Genomic DNA, 11527 nt, shown 5'->3' with positions numbered 1-11527 from the left:
GCTGAAAAAAATAATAACAAAAATAAATAAACGCTTACAAAGTGCTTGTAACTTTCTTAAAAGGCGCATGGTTAGTTACGGATTAATCGGTTACTCTTTTCGAATATACCCTCTGAATCTCCTTGGTGATACCGGTGCTCATTTCCGAACACTAAATTGAACTTCACCGCTAACCGTAACTAGTATTCTGTTTTTGTTTTCTTTTCGCCATATATGTTTTCGGGGCTTTCGGCACCGAAAACGAAAATATTTCTTCTTTGTTTACTCTTTCGATTACTCTTCTAACTCAGAATTGAAAACAATAAAATCAGTTAATTGCTTTTCTTTTCTTCACAGTGAATATGAGGCACTGTATGAACAAAGTTCTTATGTACTTAACAGTTTTAACGTAGTTGAATTTTTAAATCTTTTCTTTTTCTCTTAGGAAAGAAGAAAACATAACGAAAAATGTCTGCAACAATTCCAAAGGCTGAAATTCAAACTCCTAGCTCCATGGAAAGTAGTCTGACATCACCTGGTTCTTTAGGAATTATGGGCAGTAGCAGTGAAAGGGAAGATTTTCAAAAGAGGTAAGTGAATGCTTGAACTTTCTGTCTAAAAACTTCCAAACTTACAATTTGACGCTGCCTAAGACCATATATTGTCATATTAATCACTTTGTGTTCTTTTGCAAACTACTTTTGAGGAACTTGGCACTTCGGTTTGTGCATGTCCATGAGAGATTACAGATTTATATAAAACCATGTGCAGATCAGGGTTGCCAGACGTCCCGGATTTCAAGAGACAGTCCCGTATTTTGAAAAATTGTCCTGCGTCCCGGGGAACTTCCATACGGGACAGCTAAAGTCCTGTATTCTAGCTGATAACAATATTTTATAGAACGAGACATTATTTTAAGGGAGAAAAAATTAAGTATAACAAAAAATGTGAAATTATAAGAAAATAATGTGGCAGCAACCTCAAAAATTATGTTTCCTTTTGGTTTGGTTTGTATGTTTTTTGGCGGCAGACCATGAGGAACCGAATGGTTGCTTCTTCTTTGCTCATTGACTAAGGTTGGAAATATATCTCTGCCCAAGCTTGTCAATCGCAATGAAAACGATTTTTATACTTTGATAGGCGACATTTTGTGAGGTTTAATGCTTTGTTGCGATTGAATTTTTCAGATTTATCATGAATAACGTCTCAAAAATCCCCCCATCCCCCTCCCATTTCACTCCTGGAAATTTCTCTCCTAAAAGCCTGTCCCGTATTTGCTGTTCTCAACTCTCGCAACCCTGGTAGAGATTGAACATATTTGGCAATGTTTATAACATTTTCAGGGTATAGCTGCTCTCTGAAGGGGCTCTCCCCAATATGAAGCAAATGCCTTTATACCGCAGGACAGTTAAAATTATAGTCTGGGCTGAGAGGTAAAGTGTGACATTCATGTCAATGTTTTTGAAACATAGATGTTTTTTCTGAGATCAGTCTTTTGTGTTCTATGTTTTCTGATGTTCATGTGTTGTACTTGAACCAAGAACATCCTTAAAACATAAGAATATGTTCGCAGTTATAATTAAGCTTTGTTATAATAGTTATTGCAACATTAGAAAAAGTTTCCTTTATTTAGTTCTCTGTAGAATTAGAATTATAATGCAGAAATGTATAAAAACCTTTTTTTTAACTCACTGCTAATAGTATTGTTTCGAGTTACTAAAGTTTTCCCTAAATACAAACATAAGTTTATATTGTATCTTTCCTGCTTTGTGATTTGTGAAATTTCTGTTGATTTCCAGCTTGGCTTATCCTTTCTTGAAAAAATCCCTTAACATCAGGAAGTCTGCCAAAAGTTATATATTAGTCATAAATCCGTCATTTGCCGGCACAATAAGCTTTAAAATGAGTCTTAAATCATGGAAGTTGAAAAAGGAATTAGAGGATCTCGCTTAGCTACAGAAAAGCAGGCTAGAGAAATAATGTATAAGATCTGTATATAGATAAATGAAGAAACATTTGTTTTTAATCGATGAAGTAAAAGGACAGGGTGGCGACAGGAACTGTGAAAAAAAGTTCCCTGACTTTTCCCTGATTTCCCTGATTAAGTTCACCAAATTTCCCTGATTTACGTGACCAATGATAATGGTTTTCTTTCTTTGCTGTACTTGAAATCCATTGCATGTTTGTACAAAATGCAGTATTTTAAACGTTTTAAATTATGTAAAGTTGTTGAACTAAAGATATATATTTTAAAAAGATGCTACTTTTTTTAATAAAATGGTTTTAAAAAAAAGACAATTTTTTTGGGGGGGGGGGGGAGGAGGAACAACCTACAATACAGCATATTAAATTTTTATACATGGAAAGATTATAGAAAATTAAAAAAAAAAAATACTTTACTTCCAGAAACCACTTAGCATAAGAATTTTAAGAAACTATTAAAATTACTTTCAAGAACATGTGCATTTATGATAGAACTAAAAAGTAATTGAAATTATTTTGAACTAAGTTTTCAAACAGTATAATAATTGCTGCAAGACTAACAAGTAATAGTGAAAGAATAGATGTAGTTATTCTTATATAACTAATTGACATATTTATGCAAAACAGATGAAACCATTTGACAACCATTCATAGGGAGCTTTTCTCTAATCAAAAACATAGGTTTTGATGAATGAATACAGTATTTTAACAATAAAAAAAATAAAGATATTTACTTAAGTACACAAGTTAACTCTATTTCAAATTATTTCAGTATGTAACGAGAAAAAATCTTAGATTGCTTTTGTAACAAACAACTTTGAAATGCAAGGGAAAGAAAAGAAAAAAAAAAGCAATTAGTTAATTTTAAAATATATAAAAGAAGAATACAACTTGGTTATAAAATTAAAGAATCACTAAAGTCAGAAGGAAAGAAAACCTTTATAATCTGCAGTGACAACAAATAGTATAACGGCAAAAAACAAAGTTTTTTTAATTGAAAGTTCCAGTTTAGCAATTAAATTAAAAATGCGAAGAAGTAATAACTTTTAAGCTTTTACAGTATTAATTCAAAAAACAAAGCTTTCTTCTTGAAATCGTGATTAGAGTACGCTAATTACTTCAAGACAATGGAATAAAGGCAAAGGAGATAAGGCATAATTGAAGGTTTCCTCTTTGCCTGTATAGTTGTTTATTTTACGTAGCATCGAAAGCGTAAAAAGAAATTTCAAGCTAGGTAAAATAAACAACCTAACAGACACAAAAACAATCTTAGGAGTTCATCCTGTGGTTAATAAGTAAGATTCAATACTTTAACGTTGAGGAAAAAAGATGCACAAATATGCGGCAGTGTATAATCGCACCTCATTAATTTTACTTTTTTTTTGAACAGATAATTGGTGGAAAATGCGTAGGGAATTAAGATTAATTAATTTTGTAAAGCAAAAAAAAAATTTTTTTTCCTCCAAAAATTAATTTTCCCTGATTTTTTGTTATTTTTTCAAAATTCCCTGATATTTCCCTGACTTTTCCCTGATTTCCCTGATCTGTCGCCACCCTGAAGGAGAAGTGGAGGTTCCTGGTAGGTATGCACCAAATGCCTTGCATAGTACGCACTGAAATTTTAAAGGCACTAAAATTCAAGTTGATATTCTAATACATGTGATATGTTTTATCTATTTTAAAACTGTAAAATTAAGCAACATAGGCAAAACAATAGACAAAAGCAAGCTTGTCATTTCAAATTTTTCCCGGAGCCTAAGGGCTCAATGCAATTTTTATCAAAAAAAAAAAAAAAAAAACAGCTCCTACTTATGTGTAAAAACATAAATTTTTCAAAGCCAGGTGGGACCCTTTCTCCCCCCCCCCTTTCCCCCCTAAATGACCAGCCTTTATAAAAGGGAAGAGCTGATAGAATATTGTAGAAAAGGTGAAATCACCATCACAACTAGGAAAAGGTCACTTTAACTCTTTTAGTTTCGTTAACTTAAATCTGCAATTGTCTAATATCAAAAAGTTTTTAGATTTAAACAATGAAGTTTACAATTAAGTGTTAATCTGGAGTTTAAAAACGTAGATAACATTATGAGTCTTAAATGGTGATTATGGAAAGAATCAATTTTTATTTTAAGGTTAAATCTGCATGTATATATTGTTCATATCTTCAAGAGCGTATCTAGCTCAGCATGGAAAGGGGCAGGCCCAGGGGAGCCCCGGTAGAAGGTCACTGTGTCCTCCCAAAATTTTCCTTATTCGGCAAAATTTTTCTGACATTTCGGTAAGAATATTATTATTTGGCAAAAATTGTAGTTCCATTCGGCAAAATTATAATCATTTGGCGATTTTTGAAGTGCCATTTCGCAAATTGAGAGTTTCCGCCCTCCCAAAAATTAAGCTCTGAGCCACCCTGGGCTGGTCCATCATTTGAGTTGTCAGGGACTGGTCTATTCTCCCCCACCCCTCCAAAATTTTGCAAGCAATGCCATTCTAAATTGATAGCTGTATTAACTTAACATAACACCAATAACTTTCCCTTTTCTATGGGCTCCCAAAGAAGGTACTTTCAAACTCAGTAACAAATTTACTGCAGCCAAACTCATTGATAAATTCAGAAATTGTAGCAATTTAAAGTTTGTTTCTTTTTTTGGAAGGGGACAGCTGCCTCCCTTGCCCTTCTCTGGATATGCCCATACCTGTCTTAATATATTGTAAAAATCTAAATATTGTGTTACAACAATCAATGAAACAGTTGAAAAGTTGTGACATAAGAAAAGTTGGCCTAAATTTCAAAATAGCTGTATTGAGATTTGAAATTTCAAGCAAAGGCTGAAATCGATCAAATGCCATATTTTACAACAGGTTAAAATAATGCACAATCATTAGTTGAGGCCTCAAAAAAAAAAAAAAAAAGCCTAAAAATAGTTTTTAAAAATCATGAATTAAACTACATTTAAAAAAACTTTCATTCCAGACTAGTTTTATTACATATCACATATTTTTTCAGCTTGATGTATGCAATAGTTGTTAGAAAAATGTTGGTGATAATTTTGCAATGTAGCATTGAAAAAATGAGTAAGCAAATCAATGACCTAAAATTTGCAAAATTCTATAAACCTGAAATTGCTCTGTTCCAAATTGGGCGAATTCGAGAGATTTGACTATGAATGAGTTTTATTTATTTTTAAATGTAATGCATAAAATTAGTGCTTCATTTTTTACAATGATAAACGTGTTCCTCGAAAACCTTAAAACAGACACCTTCAATATTTTAAAATTGCCACTTGTGTGTTCATTGTGTTGATTTTCTCATTTATGACCTCTACACAAATGCAACATTTTTAGTTTTTCTCTATCTGTTACAGTTTGCTGTGTATTAAAGATGAAGAACATTCTAAATGTTCTACAACTCCTGAAAGTTCAGCTATAGTTTCGCCTCCTGCACGCTCAAGCAGTACACCTGTTGTTACTGGGGCTGCTTCCTCTACAGCAGCAATAACAAGTTCTACAAGCAGTCCTGCAGCACTTACAACAGTGCGCTCACCCATTAATTTAGAAGGTGCCGCCAGTTTTATGCCAAACATGCGAGCAAAAAATGGTTGGTTTGATGGATTATTAGTGTGTCTACGTCCAGTATGGGGTATTTTAGGAAAGGCAGCTGGTGCAGATCATAGTGATGCTGGTAAATATAATAATACGTTTTCATATTTTACTGACTGTTATACTAATTTTCTTATTACCACCTGCTAAAGAAACTATAAAATTATTTTTGAATAAGAAAAACTGTATTCTGTAGCTGATGATTCTCCAGAAGACGAGGAGGGTTACTATATCCCTCATAGCTCCTGCCTCTATTGTTGAGCCTCCTTGCCCTATTGTTATTGCCTTGCCCCTGACCCCATTTTTGTCAATGGGTGTAGTACAAAAAGCATTTTAATGGTATTTTTCTCAGTCAGGGACCTATTGCCGTGGTTTTCATATCAAAGCCATGATTTCCCTCTAATGACAAAATAATGAGTTCATAAGTTTTCAAAATGATTTAGTCTTGTTTTGAGAGCTTGCATGAGCCTTAAAAATATAGTTTATTAATGAACTGTTGAAACCAGGAAACTTCAAGAACCATCAACAGTTTCTAAAATATTTTAACCGCCTGTTTGTATATGAATTATTTTTAACTGCAGAATCAAAAGCAAGAAAAAGCTTGACTTTTTATTTTTTTCTAATTATAAAAGCATTTTGTATTTATGGGAGTAAAATTTATCTTGTATACAAGAGCAGATCCAACTTCTGGTTTAGGGAGAGCATTTCCGTGAGAGGATAGGCATAAGTGTCATTTTTGGCACAAGTATGGTTCTGGGATGAATTTTTCAAAATATAAGTCCTCCTAACAGTCTTTAGCTAGGCTATCTTTAGCCATTTAAAGTACAGTCATAACGCCCCCACCTCCCAGGATCCATGTCAGTTTGTCTGTGTGATTTCCTTATTATTATCTACCTATTAATACTATCAAAATGCTAGATATCTGTCAGTGGTCAATTGTGTTTCCCAGAGATTGTTAAATATATTCCAGTCGTGTATTGAATTTTACATATTTCTTATTAGATGAATGGGAGATACCATTTGAAAATATTCAGGATTTGCAATGGGTTGGAAGTGGTGCCCAAGGTGCAGTATTTTTAGGAGAACTGGAGGGAGAGCTTGTTGCTGTAAAGAAAGTTCGTGAAAAGGAAGAAACAGAAATAAAACACTTACGACATCTCAGACACCCTAATATCGTCACTTTTAAGTAAGCTTTGTTTTTCTTACTAAAGTTCAATTTTAATTTTCTTTGTTTCTTATTTACATTTTATAGAAAACTTTAAGTTTATTTATAATTGTTTTGTTGAATTTGATATTTTTAACTGACATAAAACTTTTATTCATTGTACAGTGCCCACTGCTTATTAAAACCATTCTTTCTGAGGACATTTGATTTTATAAACTGGCATGCTTACATTAAAAAAATGAAAGGCTTTGAAGTTTTAATACTCTCAAAACGAAATGAATTACTTCATTTATTTTTGTTTTGTGTATTTCAAATACAGTTGTCTTTTTAACTAAATGTCAGGAACATTTTTTTGTATTTGCACAAGGTTCTTAAAATATTGGTGTATTGTTGTTTCAATATTGTTTGAAAGTTAACGACGTGTTTTGTAATGTTCAACATTATATTTTCCTCTTTGCTCTGGTGTATTGTATATCAACAAGACCTTTCCTGACATCTATTGAAGATGCAAATTCGGCACTGAGATTTCCTCATCTTCTTAGACCGATTCCTTGACTTTTTGGTGCTTATTTATCAATTCTTTATGTTTGATAGTCAAAAGCTTGATTTTGTAAAACAGCGATAGTGATTTTATTAAAGGATGGTTTTAACATGTTTTTGTATTGCAATGATTCTGTTCTTCCAGATTTGATTTTAATAAGCGGCTGATTTTATAATCCAGTGATTTTATTAGTGGCGGGTACTGTACTTGTGTTAAACTAGATTCTGAATCTATGTTTTTTTTCTTTAAAATTACGGTCAATTTATTCTTCTTTTATAAAATAATATTTTGATAGGTAGCAAAATTATTACTTTTTAAAAAATATGTTCAGTTTTCCTTAACTTAAATTTATTTTTATCTTCAATCATACATTTGTAATTACTGTTTGTGTGTATGTGTGTGTTTTGCACAATTATTAAATTCACTGTCCATATCACTGCCCTAGTTCAATACTGAGAGTGAGACTCATTAAATGTTGCTGTTTCAAGAAAAACACAGTTAAACTTTTTTTTTCTGCTCTGAAATATAGGAAATGGGCCAAGGAGAATGAAATTAAAAGTGAACTCAATAAAACTCAGCTTGTCTCATGATCGAACTAGATAAAACATGAATTATTCTATTTATCTTTATAAAAATTTCAAACTTGCATTTTTTTATGACGTCTTGAAATTGAACTAGAGCAGCAATGTGTTAAAAATATTTTTCTAACTTAAAAAGTTTTTATGATACTTAAAACATAAATGTCAATATGCAATAATTGTTTTATTACCATATCAATTTGAAAATAACTCAATTTTTTATTGATTAAAACTTGATTTTTTTTTTTTTTTTCATAAGTAGGGTTACATAAAAAGGAAAAAATATTATTACGGGTTGCTGTTATCCTTTTGGGCTATGAAAAACGTTTGCATATCAATCTAAAGTATATTTCAATGTTTTAATAAATATTTCCTTGGTCTAATAAGCCTTATGCATTCTTTTGAAATTTTTTTGATGAAATTATGCTTTGAAATACTGATAAATTTCTTGAAATGGAACTGATCGCCATAAAAAACATTTAAAATACTATTTTTTAAATATTATTTATATACTTCAAACTGAGATAAAATTTCAAGTAGCATTCAATTGTCTTTTCTTTTCTTTTTATTATTTTAGTTTAGCAGAATATGCTTTAAGTAACCTTGCTACTGTATAATGAGGAAATTCATTCCTTTATTTTTTTTAGAGGAGTATGCATTCAATCACCTTGTTACTGTATAATCATGGAATTTTGCCCATATGGACAACTATATGAAATGTTGCGGAGTGACAGAGATATACCTCCTGATAAAACCTTGGATTGGTGCAGACAAATTGTTTCTGGAATGGAATACTTGCATCAAAATAAAATAGTTCACAGAGATCTCAAGTCTCCTAAGTATGAAATTTGAAATGAATTTTGCTATAAAAGTTTTTGCCATTTTAATCCTTATGTGCTTATAGGTGTATATCAGCACTTCCTTGCATTGTCATTGTTATTTAAAATTTCTTTAGAAAGAACTGTTGCAGGTTACTTATTTGAGGCAATGAATGTGAATAAAACAAGGCAATGATCAGATTTGCAAAATAAATTACATTCACTTGTTTCACTAGTTATTTCAAGAAACCTCTTTACCAATGTATAAAGTTGTGAGTCTGGTTGTCTTTACTAATACTAAAGCTGAATGTCCCTCTGTCTGTCCGGATCTCTGTCTGTCAGGATCTCTGTGACGCGCATAGCGCCTAGACAGTTCAGCCAATTTTTAATGAAATTTGGCACAAAGTTAGTATGCACTAAAGGGGGGTGTGCACCTCAAAGCGATTTTTCGAAAATTCGATGTGGTTCTTTTTCCAATCCAATTTTAAGAACAAAAGTATCATAAGGTGGACAAGTAAGTTACGAAATTATCATAACGTGGAACCGTAACATGGGTACAAGCCAATTGGCGAGAAAATTCACCATACATTATTTGTAAATGTACAAGCGAACCAAAAGACCTTTTAATTTTCTATTATGGGTAAAGCCGTGCGGGGTACCACTAGTAGGTGATACAAGTATTACTGATTTTGAACTACTTACACCCTGAAGCTCACAAGAAAAATAGATTCCTTGTGATTAATTTTGCAAGTTGCACATCACAACTCTTACATGCTTAGAAGTTTTGCTGAAAACATTAGAAATATCATTATTTAATATTATACAATATATATGTAACTGTGAAAGACCAAAATCAGAGCATGTCAATGTTCACAAAAATATTCGGTCTTTGGCCGATGTTTTTGCTCTCTGAATGTCGACGTTTACCAGGTTTCGATCTTTCACAGTAACATATACACATTTTGAAACAGGTACAGAAACAGATATTTAATGTGACCAGTGCTCGACTTTTTTAAAAAGTATTTGCAATGTGTGGGTCTTTTTTATGGAACTTAGTTTCAAACTTTAAAGATAGAAAAAGTTACATGCTGTTTTGAAGCAAAATAAAAAAAATAGCATTAGAATAAAATTTCTTCAATGACATTAGAAAAAATTGAGACTAGATTTAAGTTGAAGAACTATTATGTAATGATGTCTTTTTCAGCTAATTTCTCTGTCGTGGGGCAAAACTATGTCATTCTTAAATTATAAAAGATTCCTTCAGTCATTACTTGAAACCACTTTATTTTCTTTTTTCTTTGTTTATGTATTTCACGTATTGTGCTTTATTAATTAGTTTTCTTTGATTGTTCTTTATGTAAAAAATATGCTTTTGTTGAATTTTATTTTATTGCACTTTTTTATTTTTATTAGTATTCTGATTTTAAATAATTAGAAGATCATTGTTTCCATATTTTAATTATGTTTCGTTTATTTAGGTGTTGTTAGTAGTATGAAATTCTTTGCATAGCATGTAAAAGGTATTTCTTATTTTATATTTTTTTTTCATTTACAACCTGAATTTATTCTTTCAAACTGTATGAAACTTTCTTCATTTAGTTTCAGTATTTAATATTATTATTATTCCAAATGCATGATTTGTCAACCTTTTTTTTTTTTTTAGTTTTCCTGGAGTGCATTGCTTTTTGCTTTTTATTTAATTGAAAATATTTACAAAAGTTATTTTTTTACCGCTATCTTTAATATTGTTAAATCACAGTACTTAAACATTTTTAATTCAGTCAAATTAAAGATATTCAAGAACTTGTTTAACTTGATGCAGGCCAGTCAAAGTTCTTAGGGGAGGGGAGTTAACGAGTTCACCCAATACTTTGGAAAAAAAAAAAAACTTAATATATACAAATGGATATTTACATTATCCTTCTAAGATCCAGGAGGCATTCCCCCCCCCCCCTACCACTGATTCGCAAAGGATGTGCCTGTTCCAATGACTTCTTAGCAAGATATTTTTGAAATTTCAAATAATTTACAATTGACATTTGGATATTTGAACTTTAACATTGTGCTGGAATGAAGTAAATTATCTTATTTAAAGCAGTTGATTATTTTCATTAATCATTACTATAAAGACATAATTTTTCCTTACTTTATTGTGTCTTTTTCTTTAACATAATCAAAGAAACATCATTTGGTTAATACCATGTGTTTGCTGTGTTGAATAGAAAACTGTTTCCCTTTACAATCTCATATACCTATGTTTTAACAATTGTTTTGTAAATGAATATGTACTATAATTTGAAATTTGTAATATATTTGTTATGACATTCTAACTTTCTTCTTAACTTAGTGTGCTAATTAGCATGAACGAAGTGCTGAAAATTTCTGATTTTGGAACTTGTCGACAATTGAATGACATCAGCACTAAAATGTCATTTGCTGGTACAGTAGCATGGATGGCTCCAGAAGTCATACGTCACGATCCGTGTTCAGAGAAAGTTGATGTTTGGTAAGTTTCATATTTTTGATAAAGTAGTAATTTGTCTTAACACCTTTCAATTTAAATAACTAGAAGTGCTTCTTAGAATACTATTCATTTGTTTGTTAGGATGTTTAAACTTAAATCTGTTTTGATACTAAACATGTTTCATCATTTTTTTCTTCATGTAAGTGTTTTTTAAATCTATTTTCTTTTGCTGAGCATGTTTATGGCATTAAATTTATAAGCTAGTTTTAACTATAAATTAATTAAATGCGGTTGATACGTTGAAGTAGAGAATAATATTGAAGTCAAATATCCTTAGAATATTAGAGAAATTTTGGAGTCACAAATTCTCTTATTTTTGAAAAGTTAGAAGTGTTAATTTTAAAT

The 11527-nt window shown here is 31.2% G+C and overlaps 1 protein-coding gene across 1 annotated transcript in view; it reads left to right on the top strand.

Annotated features, from left to right (window-relative positions):
• The first annotated feature begins 447 nt into the window (after nt 1–447).
• The window catches only part of LOC129227481 (mitogen-activated protein kinase kinase kinase 13-like), a 30368-nt gene continuing 19288 nt past the window's right edge, over nt 448–11527 (top strand). Inside the window, exons 1-5 of the mRNA XM_054862052.1 lie at nt 448–569; nt 5322–5638; nt 6559–6742; nt 8488–8679; nt 11006–11164. Of these exons, the coding sequence (XP_054718027.1) occupies nt 448–569; nt 5322–5638; nt 6559–6742; nt 8488–8679; nt 11006–11164 (974 nt within the window). The remainder of the gene's footprint in view (nt 570–5321; nt 5639–6558; nt 6743–8487; nt 8680–11005; nt 11165–11527) is intronic.

The sequence above is a fragment of the Uloborus diversus genome, chromosome 8 (genome assembly GCF_026930045.1).
Source record: "Uloborus diversus isolate 005 chromosome 8, Udiv.v.3.1, whole genome shotgun sequence".
In the NCBI taxonomy this organism is placed as follows: domain Eukaryota; kingdom Metazoa; phylum Arthropoda; class Arachnida; order Araneae; family Uloboridae; genus Uloborus; species Uloborus diversus.
This window is presented reverse-complemented; position numbering and strand designations above follow the sequence as displayed.